This window comes from Lynx rufus, unplaced genomic scaffold, assembly GCF_022079265.1.
Source record: "Lynx rufus isolate CCGP_SWC_20201006 ecotype Redwood Valley unplaced genomic scaffold, mLynRuf1.p SCAF_17, whole genome shotgun sequence".
In the NCBI taxonomy this organism is placed as follows: domain Eukaryota; kingdom Metazoa; phylum Chordata; class Mammalia; order Carnivora; family Felidae; genus Lynx; species Lynx rufus.
In genome coordinates, this window is record NW_025814831.1 from 4,249,345 (window position 1) to 4,270,453 (window position 21,109).

General features: G+C 53.2%; 1 protein-coding gene across 1 annotated transcript in view; it reads left to right on the plus strand.

Annotated features, from left to right (window-relative positions):
* The window catches only part of MOK (MOK protein kinase), a 60,990-nt gene extending 42,825 nt beyond the window's left edge, over positions 1–18,165 (plus strand). The window contains exons 4-11 of the mRNA XM_047079813.1: positions 5,103–5,181; positions 5,308–5,356; positions 12,103–12,281; positions 13,790–13,891; positions 14,880–15,053; positions 15,596–15,710; positions 17,138–17,338; positions 17,423–18,165. Of these exons, the coding sequence (XP_046935769.1) occupies positions 5,103–5,181; positions 5,308–5,356; positions 12,103–12,281; positions 13,790–13,891; positions 14,880–15,053; positions 15,596–15,710; positions 17,138–17,338; positions 17,423–17,503 (980 nt within the window). The 3' untranslated portion in view covers positions 17,504–18,165. The remainder of the gene's footprint in view (positions 1–5,102; positions 5,182–5,307; positions 5,357–12,102; positions 12,282–13,789; positions 13,892–14,879; positions 15,054–15,595; positions 15,711–17,137; positions 17,339–17,422) is intronic.
* Positions 18,166–21,109: the final 2,944 nt, after the last annotated feature.

Sequence of the window (21,109 nt, forward strand, 5' to 3'; positions counted from 1 at the left end):
GCTGGCGCCCCGGGGCACCAGCCACACCGCCGGCGATCCTGCCGTCCTGGCTGGTTTATTCGGGCGCACTGTGCTTATGGCGCCGGACATCTGCCACCTGCAGCAGGGGAGGGCTGTCTTGGAGTTTATAAGGAAAGACTGGATAAGACTATAACCTGGTTATGGAGGCATCTATTATTTTGTTAGTTTTTTAAGTTTTTATTTATTTAGCTCATCTCTGCACCCACGTGGGGCTCGAACTCACAGCCCCAAGATCAAGAGCGGCATGCTTTTCTGCCCGAGCCAGCCAGGCGCCCCTAGGGGCATCTGGTATCTTAATGCATTGTATCTGATTCTGTTCTTGTTCTTCTCCTCCTTCTTTTTTAAACTGTTTGAATTTAAGTGACCGTGCTTTTGTGAGTGGCTACCGCCCTCCGGTGCCCGCCTGGAGCCGTGGGTGCCTGCTCCTTCACCTCGCCTTGCCCCCTCTGTCGCAGCTCCCTCCTGTCTCCTTGATCTCCCACGTGACGCCTGACATGCGTCCGCTCCCCCGGTGCTTGTCCGACTGTCCGCCGGGGCATTTGCTCTCTGGCGGCGGGGCCCTTGCCGGCTCCGTCACGGGTGTCCTCTCAGTGCCCGGCCCTGCTCCCGGTGTGGCTCGGTGTGTCGTCCACCTGGGTGACGTTCACAGGCACTGAGTGTCGTAGGTTGTTGTTATTGCCAGGGGCGCGTGCCGCGCAGCTCGTGTGCGGCTCGTTCACACACAGAAGAGACGGTTTATTGTAAAACCTCGGATTTCCTGCAGGAAGCTCAGTCAGGCCTCTTGGGAGGTGGGGCCAGGAAAGGCCCGGCTGCCAAGGCCACCGCTGACCGTCTCGGGGCCACGTGGTCCTCTGCCCCTCCTCCTCCGCGTGGCCCTCTGCGTGTCTCTTGGCAGACTTGGCCACTCAGACCCTGAGACCCTCCGCTGGCGGCAGACGGGCCAGGCCCGGAAAGCCGAGTCATTGGCTACCTCCCGGAGTGCCGGCTGTTCCAGGTCCGGTGAGCTGGCCTTGTCCCCTTAGGGTCATGCCTTTTATTTTTTAATTTTTTTCTTAACATTTATTTATTTTTGAGAGAGAGAGAAAGAGAGACAGAGCACGAGCAGAGGAAGGGAAAAGAGAGAGGGAGGCACAGAATCCGAAGCAAGCTCCATCCGAGCCGTCAGCACAGAGCCCGACGCGGGGCTCGAGCTCACGAGCTGTGAGATCATGACCTGGGCCGAAGTGGGACGCTCAACCGACTGAGCCACCCACGCGCCCCAGGGTTATACCTTGTAGAGGCCGTGGGTGGGGCAGGGACCTTGAAATAAATCTGTGACGTTGGGGAATGAACCAAGTGGGAAAGAGCAAGACAGGTTCGATTTGACTGCAAACATAGCATCACAGTTCCACGAACAGCTTGGGCGGTGCGCCTTATTACGATTCTTATCAAGAACTACTTTGCCTGATGTTACAGTGTCAGATCAATTCAGTTGTATTTTTATACTTCATCGATCTGACCCACTGATTGTAAGACGCAGAATTTTTAGAGGAAACGTTGCCTACCAACTGTGACACGTAGCTTTCTTATCTACTCAGAGCAGTTTTAGTTCTGTGCTTACTAAAAGAGCTCTTGGGATCTATTTAGACTTTCCCGCGTATATAAAAAGGAAAGTTGAAGTGAAGTAGATCTGTTTTGGCATTCCTAACACTTCCTTGAAACATTCTGACACTGTGATCGACGCCTTTGTTTTCCTTAAGCTCTCAGTCTCTATGCCATTCAGACAGGGTGTGAGTGATACCGCATTTTTGTCTCCTGAATTTTCTTCCAAGCCCATGTCACCATCCTGTTAGTTGTGATGCTGTTGCTTCTGGGAAGCGTGGCTCCAGTTGTGGCTGTGCTGACACAGCACAGGTGTCCCCTGTCCTGTGTATTTAACGATGGTGGGTCCAGGTCAGGCCCGTGAGCCTCGGTCCTTGTCTGTGAAATGGGAATAAACCTAGTGTCTCTTGGGATTGTTGTGAGGAGCAGATAAGATAATGTGCCGCGTTTAGGGCAGGGGCCACTGCACAGTCTTCAGTAAACACGGATCGCCGTCATCCGCGTCGTCAACGATCACGTTAGCACCGTGTAGTGTGCGTGCATCTGACCCTCCCACCCCAGGTGCTTGCCTCCCTTGTAGAGGTGAGGAGGTGGGATTCCACAGAAGTTCCAGCACTTGCATAAGATGAGCCGGGCAGAACTAGGGGGCTCATCCTTGCGTTTTGCCGGGGATGGTTCGGGCTCCGCCTGAGTCCGACATCCCACCTGCTACCTGCTGCATTTGCCCGTGCCCTGCTGGACCCCGCTATGTGCCTCCAAGCCTGGCCGGGATAGCCAGGCACAGGCCGGCGGATGGGGTCTCTTGTGGGACCGAGTGTGTGCGGCATATTCTGTTACGATGCGGACTACCCTGGTGGCCGTGTTCCTTCCATTCGTACCGGCAGCGAATGCCAGAGTTTATTATTGTGCTCACAGAAACATTTTCTACAGTATTGATATAGTATATGACACTCTTTAGAGTCTTTTTTTAGAGTTTATTTTGAGAGAGAGAATCTGAAATGGGCTCTATGCTATTAGTGGGGCTCGAACTCACGAACTGTGAGATCATGACCTGAGCCAAAATCAGCTGCTTAACCGACTGAGCCATCCAGGCACCCCCTTTAGAATCTTCTTAATGAGGATATTTGGATAAAAAAAAAAAACAGCTGGCAAAAACTCGGTCGGGACGGCGCGGTGTGTTTGTTGGTGGTCAGTAAGGCTCCCACGGGAACTTCCGAGTGGTTTATTAATTGTACCACATCCGTTTGTTTCAAGATGTTTGAAAACAAGAATCTGTTAGGAACCCAATGCAGTCTCGGGCCTGGAAGGTTTAGGATCTTGTTTTTGAAAAACCGTTGTAGAGAATGGATAGCCTGCTCTTGGTCAAGGGTGTGGACTCCGATGGTTCCGAGCACCATCCCACTCCCACGGTTCACACTGCGCCTCCCTCCCTCAGGAGGCCCCTTAGGTAGGCGGGGATTCTCATAGCAGGGTGGGGGGCAGGGCTATGAACGGTGGTGGCCGGGGGACAACGAGGAAAGGGAGGGTGAGCCCCTAAAGAGGGCTCTTCTGCTGGGGGCTGAGGGCAGCCGAGAAATGCAGATTCCTGGCCCATGTCTCTGGTTTTGAGATTCATTAGGTCTGGGTTTGGAGCTGTGAGTCGCCATTTTAAAGCATCCCTAGGTGATTATGAAGATGCGGTGGGTTAGACTTTCCCTAAAAGATTCCACTTTGCTGAGGGCGAGTTCGGATAACTGTCCTGACAAGTTTATGCTGGAAGATCTGGGCGTGTGGGCGAGGCTGGAAGGGAGCTCCCGGGAACAGACCCGCATGAGCGCAGGTGTATAGCAGGAGAGCTTCGGAGGCAGGGACACAAGCATCTGCAGGTGAATTTGGCTGGCTGGGGCGTTCGGTAAGCAAGAGGGGTGTGGTGGAGTGTGGTTCCTGAAGTGAGGACCCAGGCCTGGCAGCTGCACCTGGGAGCATGTTCAGAAGGCAGTTTTTGGGGGCCCCACCACCCCCACCTGCTGAACCTAGGGGTGGGGTGGGGGGCATTCTGTGTCTTCACAGGCCCCCGGGGGATTCAGATCCTCCTGAAGCCTGGGGGCCCCTGGTTGGGAGGGTAGGGGGTCCTGAGTGCTGAGCTAATTCAGTGGGCTGTGAGAGCCCCCCCCCCCCCAGGATGAGAACTAAATTTCAGGAAGCTTCATCCAGTAGCACATGTGATGAAGAGCGGAAATGTTGCTTTCTTTTCATCTTCATACAGCCAAGAATTTAATATAAAATTACAGAATTACTCAAGCTAGGGAAAAACGACTAAGTCTTAGTTTAATTCTTTTAAACTCTAGAAAGTGGGTGATAAATTATGTGAAACAGAATAAAAAGATTACAATATTATATGAAAGAATTAATTGTACTTAGACATTTTGTAATTTAAATTACTTTCTATTAGCATAAACATTTTTGTCTAGTTATGAGAGAAAAAGAATAAATTTATTTGACATTAGAAATGGCAAACTTAAGACCAAAAATGTCAAATGGGATGTGTGCTCACGGAGGGAAAGTGGTTTTCTGGATCGTTAGGCCGGAACAGTCGTGTTTCAGATTTAAAACTTAACGAGGGGCGCCTGGATGGCTTGGTCTTAAGAGTCTGACTCCTTATTTTGGCTCAGGTCATGATCTCAGGGTTCTTGAGTTCGAGCCCTGCATCAGGCTCTGTGCCTGCTTGGGATATTCTCTCTCTCTCTCTCTCTCCTCTCCCCCCAAATAAATAAATATTTAAAAAAAAACTTAAAACATACACTTCTGAAATTGAAATCAAGTAAAACGTGACATCCTCTGGACCAAGGATAACTGATGCTGGCGTGCGTGTGGTATTAAGAGTTGTAGAACATAAAACCTGCCGGCAGGCCTGGTGAGGCGAGCGGGCTGGGGCCACACCGCAGGCCTGGTGAGCAGGTGCGTGGACGGCCGAGCGGGCTGGGGCAGCGGAGCTGTGCCAGGAGACGCCAGATGATGGCTGCTCTTTGTCAGAGAAGAGTGCGCTGTGAAATTCAAAGCAGTCGTGGGTCTTGGATTAAAAACGCGCTTCTGTTGAGCTGAGATCTCTCCCCCTATAAAATGGAAATCTCCGTTCAGACCGGAAGCCGAGGAAAACACTGGAGTTTCAAGCGACCCCTGACACCTCACAGTCGGCATGGGGGAGAGCGTGTCCTGGAAGGCCCACCCGGGAGGCTCGGCCCCAGGGGTATCAGACCAAACTACTCTGCTGCTTATTGCTTGGTTCTGTTCTTGCGGTAACCAGAATGCGCGCATGCGGGGTTTCCCATGAAATCATGCCCGCGAGTAGAATTTTGAGCGGTGCGTTTCATAGGTATGCTCCGTACTTCTGGAAATTACTTCAGGTTATTTGTCGGATTTTCATACATCATTGAATAAAATGGTGGGATTCTATTTTTGTCTTCAAGAAGTGAGGTATGTACCGTTGGTAACCGTCTTTGGCTACTTCCTTGGCCGCACAGGGAGAAGACACCCATTACCGGAGAAGAGAATTACGTGCTATATGTACCAGTTATGTAAATCCCTTGATCACATGCACAGGTACGCTCTTGGGGACTTGGCAGCTCTCAGATTAAGGAAATGTATCAACATTCATTTAAAAGCACCATGTAAAAGAATTTGAATGAGGTGCAACTAATTCTATCCTTCCTTTTATATTGCATGCAGAAATGGAATATTTCACAGAGATGTAAAACCAGAAAATATATTAATAAAGGTAAGAACTTCTATATGAAAAACTGATCTCAGAATAAACGTAGAATGTGAAACCTTTTTACTAGATAGGCTTTCAGCCCCAGATACCTGGGCACCATGTTATGTTTTGTTTTGCTCCCAGTTTGGAAAAAATGGTTTGTTTAATAAGTGCCATCAATGTAACCATACATCTGGAAGGAAGAAATCTTAGGCACTCTTACTATATGCAAAAATAAACCTCCAGGGGCCCCCGGCTGGCTCAGTCGGTAGAACATGGGACTCTTGATCTCAGAGTCGTGAATTCGAGCCCCACGTTGGGCGTAGAGATTACTTAAAAAAAATAGGACCACCAACCAGGCATGTCATAGTCAAATTCACAAAATACTCAGGCAAGGAAAGAATCATGAAAGCAGCAAGGGAAAAACGTCCTTAACCTACACGGAAAGACAGATCAGGTTCACAGCAGACCTATCCACAGAAACTTGGCAGGCCAGAAAGGAGTGGCAGGATATATTCAGTGTACTGAATTGGAAAAATATGCAGCCAAGGATTCTTTATCCAGCAAGGCTGTCATTCAAAATAGGAGAGGGGCACCTGGGTGGCTCAGTCAGTTAAGCGTCCGACTTCGGCTCACGTCATGATCTTGCGGTCTGTGAGTTCGAGCCCCGCGTCGGGCTCTGTGCAGACAGCTCAGAGCCTGGAGCCTGTTTCAGATTCTGTGTCTCCCTCTCTCTCTGCCCTTCCCCTGCTCATGCTCTGTCTCTCTCTGTCTCAGAAATAAATAAACATTAAAAAAAATTAAAAAAAAAAAAGAGATTAAAAGTTTCCCAGACAAACAAAAATTAAAGGAGTTCATGACCACTAAACCAGCCCTGCAAAAATTTTAAAGGGGACTCTCTGAGGGGAGAAAAGACACATACATACATACATACATACCAAAAGCAACAAAGACTAGAAAGGACCAGAGAACACCACCAGAAACTCCCAACTATACAAGCAACATAATGGCAATAAATTCATATCTTTCAGTACTCACTCTAAATGTCAATGGACTCAATGCCCCAATCAAAAGACATAGGGTAACAATGGATAAGAAAACAAGATCCATCTATATGCTGTTTACAAGAGACCCACTTTAGACCTAAAGACACCTTCAGATTGAAAATAAGGGGATGGAGAACCATCTGTCATGCTAATGGTCGACAAAAGAAAGCCAGAGTAGCCATACTTATATCAGACAATCTAGACTTTAAAATAAAGACTGTATCAAGAGATGCAGAAGGGCATTATATCATAATCAAGGGGTCTATCCACCAAGAAGACCTAGCAGTTGTAAACATTTATGTGCCAAATGTGTGAGCACCCAAATATATAAATCATTTAATTAATCACAAACATAAAGAAACTCATCGATAGTAATACCATAATAGTGGGAGACTTCAACACCCTACTCACAGCAATGGACAGATCATCTAATCAAAAAATCAACAAGGAAACAATGGCTTTGAATGACACACTGGACCAGATGGACTTAACAGATATATTCAGAACATTTCATCCTAAAGCAGCGGACTATACATTCTTCTCCAGTGCACATGGAACGTTCTCCAGAATAGACCACATACTGGGACACAGATCAGCCCTCAACAAGTACAAAAAGATCGAGATCATACTGTGCATATTTTCAGACCACGACGCTATGAAACTCAAAATCAACCACAAGAAAAAATTTGGAAAGGTAACAAATACTTGGAGACTAAAGAACATCCTACTAAAGAATGAATGGGCTAACCAAGAAGTTAAAGAGGAAGTTAAAAAGTATATGGAAATCAATGAAAATGATAACACCACAGCCCAAAACCTCTGGGATGCAGCAAAGGTGGTCATAAGAGGAAAGTATATAGCAATCCAGGCCTTCCTAAAGAAGGAAGAAAGATCTCAGATACACAACCTAACCTTACACCTTAAGGAGATGGAAAAAAAAAAAAAAACCCAGCAAATAAAAGCCAAAACCAGCAGAAGACAGGAAATAATAAAGATTGGAGCAGAAATCAATGCTATCGAAACAAACAAACAAACAAACAAAAAAACCAGTAGAACAGATCAATGAAACCAGAAGCTGGTTCTTTGAAAGAATTAACAAAATGGATAAATCCCTAGCCAGTTTGATCAAAAAGAAAAAGGATAGGACCCAAATAAATAAAATCAAGAATGAAAGAGGAGAGATCACAACCAGCACAGCAGAAATAAAAACAATAATAAGAGAATATTATGAGCAATCATATGCTAATAAAATGGGCAATCTGGAAGAAATGGACAAATTCCTAGAAACATACACTGCCAAAACTGAAACAGGAAGAAATAGAAAATTTGAACAGACCCATAACCAGTAAGGAAATTGAATTAGTAATCAAAAATCTCCCAAAAAACCAGAGTTCAGGGCCAGATGGCTTTCCAGGGGAATTCTACCAAACATTTAAGGAAGAGTTACCACCTATTCTCTTGAAGCCATTCCAAAAAATAGAAATGGAAGGAAAACTTCCAAACTCTTTCTATGAAGCCAGCATTACCTTGATTCCAAAACCAGACAAAGATCCCACTAGAAAGAAGAACTATAGACCAATTTCCATGATGTACATGGATGCAAAAATCCTCAACAAGGTATTAGCCAACCGGATCCAACAATACATTAAAAAAATTATTCACCGCGACCAAGTGGGATTTATACCTTGGATGCAGGGCTGGTTCAGTATCCACAAAACAATCAATGTAATTCATCACGTCAATAAAAGAAAGGACAAGAACCACATGATCCTCTCAATAGACGCAGAGAAAGCGTTTGACAAAATACAGTATCCTTTCTTGATGAAAACCCTCAAGAAAGTAAGGATAGAAAGATCATACCTCGACATCGTAAAAGCCATATATGAGAGACACAATGCTAATATCATCCTCAATGGGGAGAAACTGAGAACTTCCCCCCTAAGGTCAGGAGTAAGACCGGGATGTCCACTCTCGCTGCTGTTATTCAACATAATATTGGAAATCTTAGCCTCAGCAGTCAGGCAACACAAAGAAATAAAAGGCATCCAGATAGGCCAGGAAGAGGTCAAACTTTCACTCTTTGCAGATGACATGATACTGTATACGGAAAACCCAAAGGATTCCACCAAAAAACTGCTAGAATTGATTGATGAATTCAGCAAAGTTGCAGGATATAAAATCAATGCACAGAAATTGGTTGCATTCCTGTACACCAACAATGAAGCAACAGAAAGAGAAATCAAGGAATCAATCCCATTTACAATTGCACCAAAACCCATAAAATACCTAGGAATAAACCTAACCAAAGCGGTGAAAAATCTATACAATGAAAACTATAGAAAGCTTATAAAAGAAATTGAAGAAGATACAACAAAATCGAAAAATATTCCATGCTCCTGGATACGAAGAACAAATATTGTTAAAATGTCAATACTACCCAAAGCAGTCTGTGCAGTCTACATATTCAGTGCAATACCTATCAAAATAACACCAGCATTCTTCACCGAACCAGAACAAACAATCCTAAAATGTGTATGGAACCAGAAAAGACCCCGAATAGCCAAAGCAATCTTGAAAAAGGAAACCAAAGCAGGAGGCATCACAATCCCGGACTTCAAGCTGTATTCTAAAGCTGTAATCATCAAGACAGTATGGTACTGGCACAAAAACAGACACTCAGATCAATGGAACTGAGTAGAGAACCCAGAAATGGACCCACAAATGTATGGCCAACTAATCTTTGACAAAGCAGGAAAGAATATCCAGTGGAATAAAGACAGTCTCCTTAGCAAATGGTGTTGGGAAAACTGGACAGCGACATGCAGAAGAATGAACCTGGACCACTTTCTTACACCAGATGCAAAAATAAACTCAAAATGGATGAATGACCTAAATGTAAGACAGGAAGCCATCAAAATCCTCGAGGAGAAAGCAGGCAAAAACCTCTTTGACCTCCGCCGCAGCAACTTCTTACTCAACACGTCTCCAGGGGAAAGGGAGACAAAAGCAAAAATGAACTATTGGGACCTCATCAAAATAAAAAGCTTCTGCACTGCGAAGGAAACAATCAGCAAAACTAAAAGGCAACTGACGGAATGGGAGAAGATATTTGCAAAGGACACATCAGATAAAGGGTTAGTATCCAAAATCTATAAAAAACTTATCAAACTCAACACCCAAAAAATAATCCAGTGAAGAAATGGGCAGAAGACATGAATAGACACTTCTCCAAAGAAGACATCCAGATAGCCAACCGGCACGAGAAACACTGCTCAACATCACTCATCATCAGGGAAATACCAATCCAAATCACAAGGAGATACCACCTCACACCTGTCAGGATGGCTAACATGAACAGCTCAGGCAATAACAGATGTTGGCGAGGATGCAGAGAAAGAGGATCTCTTTTGCACCGCTGGTGGGAATGCCAGCTGGTGTAGCCACTCTGGAAAACAGTGTGGAGGTTCCTCAAAAAATTAAAAATAGAACTACCCTATGACCCAGCAACTGCACTACTAGGTATTTATCTACGGGATACGGGTGTGCTGTTTCTTTTAAAAAATTTTTTTTTTCAACGTTTATTTATTTTTGGGACAGAGAGAGACAGAGCATGAACGGGCGAGGGGCAGAGAGAGAGGGAGACACAGAATCGGAAACAGGCTCCAGGCTCTGAGCCATCAGCCCAGAGCCCGACGCGGGGCTCGAACTCCCGAACCGCGAGATCGTGACCTGGCTGAAGTCGGACGCTTAACCGACTGCGCCACCCAGGCGCCCCCGGGTGTGCTGTTTCGAAGGGACACACGCATCCCCATGTTTATAGCAGCCCTATCGACAATAGGCAAAGTATGGAAAGAGCCCAAATGTCCATCAGTAGATAAAGAAGATGTGGTATATATATATATGATGGAGTATTACTCGGCAATCAAAAAGAATGAAATCTGGCCATTTGCAACTACGTGGATGGAACTGGAGGGTATTATGCTAAGCGAAATTAGCCAGTCAGAGAAAGACAAGTATCATATGGCCTCACTCATATGAGGACTTTAAGACACAGAACAGATGAACGTAAGGGAAGGGAAGCAAAAATAATATAAAAACAGGGAGGGGGACAAAGCATAAGAGACTCCTAAATATGGAGAACAGAGGGGTTGTGGAAGGGGGGATGGTAAGGGGCAGTAAGGAATCTACTCCTGAAATCCTTGTTGCACTATATGCTAACTAATTTGGATGTAAATTAAAAAGAAAAAAATAAACTGCATTGAGATTATCACTCTAAACACCGTGCGTGTAAAAGAAGAGGCAGGATTCACGCTCAGGTCTGTCTCAGTCCATAGCCACTTCGACCACATGTATTTAAAGTTTACGGCCTGGTAAGCCTGGGCAAACGTGTTCACCCGTGAAGCCATCATCACAGTCAAGCTAGCAAACAGATCTCTTGCCCCTAAAAGTTTCCTCATGCCCCTTGGTCATCCCTCCTGTCCTTTGTCCCCAGGCAAAGACTTTTTGTCATAATAAATTAGTTTGCACTTTCTAGAATGTTCTCGAAGTAGAATTGTATGGTATGTGATTTTCTGACCTGGATTTTCCCCTCAGCATCGCCATTTTGGAGTCCGTCCATGCTGTGGTACCAGTGCCACGGTTCCAGGCGCTTTTGAAACGGTCCCGTGGTTCTTGGCTGATCTTTTCTGGTTTTGCCATTGTTTTCTCTCTCTGCATTTCAGTTTGGAAAGTTTCTGTTGGCATATCTTCTCGCTCCCTGCTTCTTTCCTTGGCTGTCTTAGTCTATTGAGGTTATAAGTCACTTTTTCTTTGTTAACGGTGTTTTTTATTTCTAGTACTTCCTTTTGATTCTTTCTTAGAGTTTCCATCTCTCTGCTTGCATTTCCCATCTGAGCTTGCATGTTGTCGGCTTTTTCCACTAGAGCCCTTAACAGATTACTCATAGTGATTTTAAATTCCCTGACTGGTAATTCTAAAATCCTTACATCTGTGCTCTCTCTGGAACTGGTTCTGACGCTTGCTTTCTCTCTTCAGACTGTTTTCTCTTGCCTCTTAACATGCCTTACGATTTTTGTTGGAAGTCCAACATGATCCACTGGGGAATGGGATCAGTTGAAAGGCCGCCGGAACGAGTTTTCGTGGTAACCTGGGTAGGAAACGTGCCCGCATTTAATGTTTGCCGGAGGTTTGTAGGTACCAGAGGCTCCAAGTGCATTACCAGCCTCTAGTTTATCAGCTGAATGTGTGAGGGGTAAACAGAATGGAAGAGGTATCCCGAAAAGGGTCTACCCGGTCTGTCTGACCTGCTCCCAAGAGCTCTTCGCTCCAGAGAACTGGCCCCAACCCTGCTCCCCTCCCCCTCCCCCAACAGGGAAAACAAAGCTGCCAGCAGGGCTAACTTCGCAGCTAGAGTCACGATCGGGTGACACGATATGGTGTTTAATTCATTTGTAGACTCACGAGGTGGCTTAACGTTTCCCCAAACCTGTAGACGTCCGGAAATAGTCGTCAGACACAGGTAGGATGTCTGTAAACGTGTCCCACTGAGCAGAGACCCCACTCTCTTATCTGTCACAGGCACTCTCAGGTGCTTATAAAGTAATTTCTTTTCACAAGCTAGTTGCAATGCTGGTAATTTTCCTGTTAGTGCATAAACACTTGAAATGGTCTGTGGTACAGCAGCGGCATGAGACGTCACTCGTCCCTGCCTTTCTCCCCTTGCAGCAGGACGTCCTGAAATTAGGGGACTTTGGGTCCTGCCGGAGCGTCTACTCCAAGCAGCCGTATACCGAGTACATCTCCACGCGCTGGTACCGCGCCCCGGAGTGCCTCCTCACCGACGGCTTCTACACCTACAAGATGGATCTGTGGAGTGCAGGCTGTGTGTTCTACGAGATCGCCAGGTAGGCCCGAGGCCCGCCTCTCGTCTGAGGACTCCCGCCCGATGCCCCCCCCCCCCCCCCCGAGTGAACCTTCCCGAACAGGTTGCCTGGCGAGGCCCGGCCAGCCCAATGGCGTCATGCCGGTGCCTTCCTTTACCAAACAGATTTTGCAGTCATCCTGCTCACGTGACTGGTGTTAACTTGACGGAAAACGTCGCAGGCTTCCCTTTTACTTTGCGTCAAATACTCTCGTCTGCTTCTCACAAAGTACAAACTACCGTCAGTCAGCTCTTCCCTGAGGTCGGTGGGCCTCCTGACTCGGCCTCATCGTGGAATGACTGACGTTCAGAAGCAGAGTGGAGGGCGCTTCCTGCCCGCTGGCGGGGCCTGCCGTGTGGGCAGCGGCCCTGCTCCCGGGGCCTTCCCTGAGAGAGACAGTCCACCGAGTAGGATGCTCTGGCCGAAAGCGTGAGGGTGGGCCACTTTGCGGCACGGCTGGATTCCAGAAAGCCCGTCCTCACCATCCTCCCCGGCCTCCCCGGCCTCCTCTCCCCCAGCCTCGGGGCTTCGCCGCTGGATGGAGCAGCGGCCCGGGAGAAGGGAAGGGGCTGGTCTCCCCCGGAGGTGAGGAGGGTGTGGGGTTGAGGAGGCCCAGGGAGGGGCAGGGTGGTGCCCACGTGCTCCGAGCGGATCGCGAAGGACGAGCAGGTGCGTTTAAGGTCGGGTGACGTGCATCACAGGCGGGGACCCGAGTCATCGGTTGCCGCCTGCCCAGCTAACCACTTCGTGAATACAGACACACACGTCCTTCAGGACGTACCTGTTGATAATCGGCTTGGTGATTTTGGAAAGCCGAGTGGCGATTTCACTGATGCTAAAAGTACTGACGGTCCTTTCCGCTGTGCTGAGATCCCTTGAATTAATCCGAAAGGATGTTGAGGGACTTCAGTGTCGAGAACGCGACGGCTGCTCATCCGCCGAGCGAGGGGCAGCCCTGGGGAGACCGTCGTTCTGCCCCCCGCCCCATCTCCGAGCCACCTGCCCGCGCAGAAGTGGCCCCGGTGCCCAAGCCGCACTAGTAAACCCTCCGCCGTGGCCTGTCCTGCGAACTGAACTCACTTATAGAAGCCTAAATTCTTTCATCCGCGATTCCCAAATCCATAAAATCGCTGAAAACCAAAACGTTTCTTGGACTTCATCTGTCAACAACACCGGACCTGACCCACCATGAATTTTTGTCGAAAAAGCCCCTGGGACGCGAGACTTGAGGTTAGGTGTCCCGGTGTGAACATTCCTGTTTCGCTGCAGAGATCCCAGGGGTACGGAGAGGAACGTGGCCGCGTCTTAAGAGTGTCACCCGCTCACTGTAAAGGAGAAACAGGCCGGAGCAGTCCCATGCACGGGGTGCCATGCGGCTTTCGTGTCCTCGGGTTTCTGTGGGAGCTGGCCGCCCCACAAAGGGGGTCGCTGGGATGAGGTGGCCCCGGCCCGTCCTGACCGCAGCTCCGCCCTGCCTCCCCCTCCCCCAGCCTTCAGCCCCTCTTCCCCGGAGCCAACGAGCTGGACCAGATCTCAAAAATCCACGACGTCATCGGCACACCTGCGGAGAAGACTCTCGCCAAGTTCAAACAGTGAGTGCGTGTGCGCCCCGGGGCCCCAAGTGGACCTGCCCCCTGCGGGGGCTGCTGGGGGGAGCCAGTGGGGTGGGGGGGGCGGACCGGGCCGCACCTCTGCTGCCCTCGTGGCTCCTCCGTCCGCCTGGGTCCCCGCGGCCGCTGAAGGGGCTCCAGGTCGGGCTGGTGTGAGCACCGAGCCGCTCGGAGCTGTCTCCCCCCACCCCGGGGGTCCCGCCAGGGTGCCCCTCCCTAGGTGCCGCGGGAGATGCTCCTGGCCTTGCTGAGGGCCTGGCCTTCGGGTCCCGTCCTCTGAATATTGACCCAGGACCCAGGGACCTCTGGGTGGAGAGGGATGCCACGTGCAGGCGGTGCGCAGTGAGCGCTCTGTGACCGTCACCCAGAGCTGCCAGCCACACTGACGCCCACACCGGCACTGGTTGCTGAATCCGGGGAGCCGGGGGCCTCCGAGGGGGAGCCCGTGGGCTGAGGGGGGTGGGCAGCTCCTGGGCCCTTGGAAGGCGAGGAGGTGACAACTAGTTTGAATTCTTCCTTTTTCTGCTTATAAAGTTTACTTCATTTTTCTCAGGTGGGCACGTTCTCTGAGTCTTTTGGGGGGAAAGTCGTTTTCTCACACTGATAGCATAACAGATTTCACAACCCCTGCCCTGTTTTTAAAAAGGTAGACTTTACTTTTCTAGAGCGGTTTTAGGTTCGCCGCAGAACTTAGCGGAAGGTACAGAGAGTTCCCTTGCACCCCACTGGGGCTCACGCGGCTTCCCCCTGCGCAAACCTCAGCCAGAGTCCATAAGCCTCCGGTGACACATCATTGTCGCCTCCACAGCTCGTGTGAGGGGCCCCTGGGCTGTTGCACTTTCTCTGGGTTTGGACAATGGTTCCGTCCCGCCCCCTTCTCCGCGCGGGTCCCTGTAGGATCCTGACGACGGCTGGCCAGGTGCTCTACATAATGGCATGATCGTTTATTGTCATTGGGCTTTCAATACAGGTCGAGAGCTATGAGTTTTGATTTTCCTTTTAAAAAGGGATCAGGAATACCTCTACTGACAGCCAATTTGTCCCCGAAATGCCTCTCCCTCCTGCACGCAATGGTGGCCTACGACCCCGACGAGAGAATCACTGCCCATCAGGCCCTGCAGCACCCCTACTTCCAGGACCAGAGGTGGGCTTCCGTGGGTGGTAGGAGGAGCTGGCTGTGGAGACCTGGGGGGCACGTGGTGGGGCAGCTGGGTCCGGGAACAGCTCTGTCCTGAACTCAGGGGCCCCGGGAACATACACCTCGTTCTTTTCTGGAATGGCCTCAGCGACTCCACAGCAGGGTCTAAGGGGGGCGGTTCTGTGGCTGCGCTGTGGCTGGTGCCCAGGCTCCGGGAGGGGCCCGGTGTCGGTGTCGACCGGGGGATCTCGCCGTAAGGCTTGGGGGTGCTGGCACTGGGTACCTGCCGAGGGCATCTAATTCTGCTCCTCCCTGTGCTCCAGCCGGTGTGAGCGGTGCGAGTGCAGGTGACGTCTGGCCCAGACCTCCCGGGGGGCAGGACCCACGGTGCACGGGGCCCTCTCCTCTCCCAGCCCAGAGACCAGCAGGCCGACACAGAGGACGGAAAAGGCTCCCAGAACGGTTGACGTGGAAGAGGCGGTGACGAGGCAGAATGGTCGTGCTGCGCACGTTCTCAGGGGCCACTCCCCTCTCTTCCTTCCCCACAGGGCAGTGGAGAAGCAGGCTCTGGCCAGCCACAGGAAGTCCGTCTTCTCCGAGTGCCCCGTGGCTCCGGAACTACTCCTTAACGGCTGGCAGATTTCAAAGGAGGGCAGGAAACAGGTACTAAGTGAAGTCGGGGAGCTGGAAATGGTCTCGGTAGCTGGGACCCGATGCCCTCAGGCGGCCTGCGTCCCCGCGGAAGACACCGCCCTCGGCAGGTGCAGGGAGCCGGGCTCCGGTCGTGCCTGCCCTTTCCGTCCCGCTGGCCGAGGGGAGACGGCGGGTGCGGCACCCCGTGTGCACAGGCCTGGCGAGGTGGGACTGTCCCACGCGTGGGTGCCAGGCTCTCTGCCCGTGCACTCTGCCGCTGTCCTCTGCCTGTGCCCCCTGACCGGCACAGGGCACAGGCCACACCGACCCAGGTGACCCAGCTGGCGAGTGGCCGGCCCCAGCCACCACACGGCCTCAGACGTCCACACGGGTGCAGCGGGTCCGGGTGAGCACCGGTCTGGGCCCGGATCGGTCGCTTTAGAAACGGCACCTTCCTCTTGCAGTCTTGTCGTCCTCGGGTGCCCCACGTGGCCCCAGCTCTCAGCTCCCTGGTCCCACGTTCTGGGCTGGCCCCGCGCTTCGTGAGGACTGTGCCCTCCGTCACTCACCCCAGCATTTACTGAGCGTCGGTACGTGCCAGGAGCTGAGGCCGCGGGTGTGGCTGCCGCCAGGAGGCTTTTTCTGGAATTCTCGGCTGCTGCCCGATGCTCCCCCATGGTGCACAGGCCGAGTTGTTCAGACCCGGTCTCCCGGTCTTTCCCCCCAGACCTGCTTTTCTCCCCACGCCTTCCCTTTACGTGGGGGAGGCATCCCCCTCTCGGCAGCTCCCCACCCCCCACCCGAGCCTCCCTCTTGCACCTCCCAGCTGCTGTCCCTGCTCTGCCCTTCCCTCCTGGCCAGACACCTGTCCGACCGCGTCACTCCTGTTGGCGCTCCCGAGGGCTGCGCGCGTCTACAGGGGCCGTGCGGTAATAAGCCTTCCCAGCTTTGTGGGCCGTAAGGCCCTGTCGCAACCGCCCTCTTTTCTCTGGTGCCGTGGATGGTCCGTAAATGAACGGTGGGGCTCTGTTCCAATAGGACAATCTCCACTGAGACGGGAATTTCCTATAGTTGTGACATGCCGTGAAGTTGTTTTCAGCTTTTGAAAAATGTAAAAAAATTCTTAGCACGTGAGCCACAGGAAAGCAAGGCCGCGGGCAGATTTGGTCATCGTCACGGAGTTGGAGTGGGGACCCTGGAGGTGCGTCACCGGCTCAGCCCAGGCTAGCGCAGGGCCAGCCGGCCTTGACGACTCGGCGTGGAGGCCCTGCCGCCCCCTGCTGGGCACGGTGACCAGCCCTGTCACACGGTGGGCTGGGAGTCTAGTCACCACGTGGTCAAACCTCTGGGTCAAGTTATATTAGGCGAAAGTCGTGCAAAAGAGCCCCTGTTGTATTTCCCGATTTCCATAAGGGGGACACCATTGCACGTTCAACGGGCCTGTGTTTTGTTTCAAGAAACCGTCCCTAAAGCCAGAGGAGGACCCTCCCACGAGACAGGGACCCGCCTGCCTGATGCAACTGCCCAAACTGAAGCTTTCGGGAGTGACCGAACTGGCCTCGTACCCCAGCCCCGCGCTGCACTCTGTGTTCGGACCCGGAGCGAACAGCAAAGCCCCGGTGCCGAGGCCCCTGAAGTTTGTCGGCACAAACCAGAAGGTAGCCCGTCTCGCTAGCGTCCCGCCGCTCGCCGCCCCGGGCCCGTCCCGGCCTCCGCTCAGCGTCTGCCCTTTCCTCTGACAGGCAGACCCGCAGAAGGACGTGAAGCCTAACCTGAAACAGTGTCGTCTGCCCTCGATAGGGAGGAGAGGTGGCCGCTACTGAGCAGCGCGCGCCGGTCGCCTGCCGGGGGCGCGGAACCAGGTGCGGCCGGCCGCCGCGATCGCCTCTGAGCCTTGGGTGGAGGGCTCCGGGGAGAGCCCCGTCCCCCTCGCGGAGCCTGGCGCCCCGAGAGCGATGCCCCGCTGGCCAGCCGGAGCCCGGGATCTGCACCCCGAGAACGGCTGTGCTGTGTTCCTGCCGAATACGTTCGTCAGACCACCTCATTCGGGGCTTTGGTTTCATTCTCGTAACGTAAGAACTGGGGGTAGAGAATATTTTGTAATTTTTTATCTGAATCCGAAGAGAAATCCGATTTATATTATGTATTTAGGCTCGGTGTCGCCGTGGCTGTGTGCGCGGCGCCTCCAGGACATCGCCGACGGCGCCGGGCGCGTGACGGCGTTACAGACTGTGCTGTCGGAGCTTTATTAAAGAATAAGTGTCGTTACGACATTTGAACGCTTCCTGACTTTAACACGTGTCCTGACCAGCTGTCTCTCTGCTTTAGGTTTTGTGAGCGTATTTGGGGAATTTATTTTGTTGGGAAGACCGGTACGGCTTAATTTTTGTTGAAAAGCCCGTAAGGAGTAAACGCAGGCCTGGCCTGGGTGCCGAGGCAGGGAGGCCGCCCAGCAGGAGGCTCGTCGGCGCAGGCTTCACCGCTTCCTCCCGTGAGTAGAGCGCGCTGCTCCCCGTGTGGGAACGATGCCTTCTTTCTTCGTCCCCACAGACTTACGACGTTAAAAAAAGAAAAAACAAAAAAGAAAAAGAGCAAATTTCCCAGGTTAGTTTCAGTCTTCTTGTTCCCTCTTTTGAGACAAGTCTGTGACAGGCTGGTCATCGTCAGGGAGGTAGAGTGGGGAGTGGGGACCCCGGAGCTGCGTCACCGGCTCAGCCCAGGCTAGCGCAGGGCCAGCCGGCCTTGACGACTCCGCGCGGAGGCCCTGCCGCCCCCTGCTGGGCACGGTGACCAGCCCTGTCACTCGGGGGGCTGGGAGTCTAGTCACCACGCGGTCAAACCTCTTGGTCACGTCCTCTCTGGTGGCCGCCACCTCTGGACCCGAGTCACAGGTGGTGGAGCAGGGCCCGGCCTCACAGGACAGTCGGCAGGTGGACGCGGCAGCCGCGGGAGGGGCGGGTGTGCGAGGCAGGCGGGGTGCGGGCCGAAGGGGGGCAGAGGCGCCCAGGAAGGGCAGAGTCAAGACTAGAAACAAGACTTGGGGGATGTTGAGAGCTGGGTGCACATGGCAAGGGGCTGAAAAGAGCTTCCTTTGACCCCATTTAACACCCCGGCGGGCTGTCCGATGCCCTGCTGTGCGGGCGGGCAGGGCACCGTTCTGCCTCTGCGGGAGGATCCGGGAGTTCCGAGGCCCGAGGGAGCTGAGGCAGGGAGGCCAGGGAGACGGGAGCGGGCGCCGGGATCGCAGAGGCCCCGCTGTGGGTGAGCCCAGGCGGGGAGGCGCCGGGGAACCGGGCCCCCAAGGGCCAGCGGCTCAGCAGGGACGGGCTCCTGTCCTCGAGGACCGGCTCCACAGCAGAGTTAAGGAAAACTCTTACCCCCTTTAAGGGTGTAAAATTTGAGGGGAAAATCTTTAACGTTCTCCCGCGTGACTTTCTGAGAAAGCAAACTTGCCCCTCCCCACGGAGGGCCTCTCAGGCCAGGCCCCTGTGGGGTGTGACCTGTCCACCAAATGAAGCTCTTTTGGCTCAACGTTGGTCTCTGGAATGAAAGTGCCGTGAAGCAGCCACACCAGGCCCCAGGGTGGCCACGGCTGGCCCAGCCCTGCGCCAGAGCGACTCCCCCGTCCCGCAGATTCGGAGCGCGGGAAGGTGCTGCCGGCCGCGCTGGGGCGTCCCGCACCCCCTGGGTGCCCGCACGCAGCGGCCCGCTCTCGGCCCAGCGGTGGGCATGGGAGGCCGCGTCCGCCTCCGCTCACTCGCGACTGGGCAGGGGCTGAGGGAGGCCGCCTGAGCCTTTGCGGGCAACGCTATTAAAGGGCTCCCGGGCACAGGAGTTGTCGCCGCGGGGCCCCAGGAGGGAAGTGGGGTGGAAGTCCTGCTCCAGCACCCCGTCCACCTGGCTCACCGGCTCCCAGCCCGAGAGGGGACCCCTGGGGCGCGGGCACACACAGCCGAGGTGCGGCCAGCCGTGCCGGTCCAAGGGTTCCGATTCTGACAGCCCTGAGCGCCACAGTCCTGCTTGTGGAGGAGGAAAAGCAGAGACGATGCCACCGAAGCGACCTGGGCTCTGCTGCCCCCCGCTGCTGGGGACACCCCTGGGCGTGCGCCGTTTCCTCCGGCCGGGCCACGTGGCCGGCCCGCAAGCTCGCTGCAGGGCCGAGGGCTGAGCTAGAGTCTCCCTGGAACGCCTTTCTCCCCTCAGCTTCCCTGAGACCGGTCCCCACACTCGGAGAGTGCGCTCACCAGCTCCAGAAGCGTCGGAAAGCTCGAGGCAAGAAGGGAAAGCAAATACAAAGCGGATCAGGCCGGCCAGGCCTACGCCCAGCCCGCCTCCTTCCCTGGCGTGTGAGCGCGTGACGGGCCAGAGTCTGGCCCGGGTGCCACGTGCCCAGGGCCCGCTGCAGGCTGCACGTCCGTGGTGGCGGTGCCAGCGTGTGGCAGTCAGGAGGCAGTCCGGTTTTGGAAGCCAGCTTGGACCACGGGGCCGGGAGCCAACGTTGGGACACGGCTGGCCATTGACTCCGGAGCCCGACCGAAGGGTGACCGCAGACGGTGGACCGAGCGAGGCCTGCCCACTTGGAGGGCCGTGACCCGTGGGGCCGGTGAAAGCCGGAGAGCACGGCCAGGCCCTCTGACCGTGCCCAAATTTTAACAGTTGTCCTGGGCCCAGCCAGGCCTCCACCTGTCCCTTCACAGGAAGAGGAGACGACCCTGGCGGGGGGGGGGGGGGGGGGGTCACAAGGAACTCTGGACTTCATTTTCCAAGACGGCCCTTGGTGACCCTGCGGCAGTCCGTGGGCCTCCTTGTGCGTCTCTGGACCTGCGGGGCTGGGGTTCTGTGCGTCACCGACAGCGCCTGGAAACCAGCGCTTTGACCAAGAGGGCAGACGCCAACTCTCCGGGACGTGCTGTTTTAATGCGCAGGTCATACCGGATGTACAGGATACATAAATCGATTGTCTCACTTAAAACAGCAGGGTGTCCGTGCTTCCTGGTATTCACCTTCCCCAAAGTGCACGTCCCTGGGACCCAGAGGCTCCGTGAGCAGCTGTACCGGGCCTCTCCTCTGAGAAGCAGACACGGCCTGGGGTGAAGCATCGGTCCTGTCGCTGCGCTCGCAGAAACGATGAAAACAGAGTGCACGTCTCGAAGGGCGTACGCTCATTTTTCTCCCTAAGTCGTGTGGGCAGTGCCCCAGACTAATGTGCTCGCTTAGAGAGATGCGAGTCACACGCTCCTGGTTTACGGCCACACCAAATAAAAATGCCTTCGGGGGTGCAGCTGCGTACGGCTTTTTAAAGCTGAGAATGTTCTGCCTGGCCGCTGCACTTCACTGCGGTTCTCTCGCCTGTGGAGTAGACGAGTGTCTGTGGCGCGACCTCCGCGCAGAGCCGTTCCTGAGCCGGTTTCCACCAAACACAAATCCCG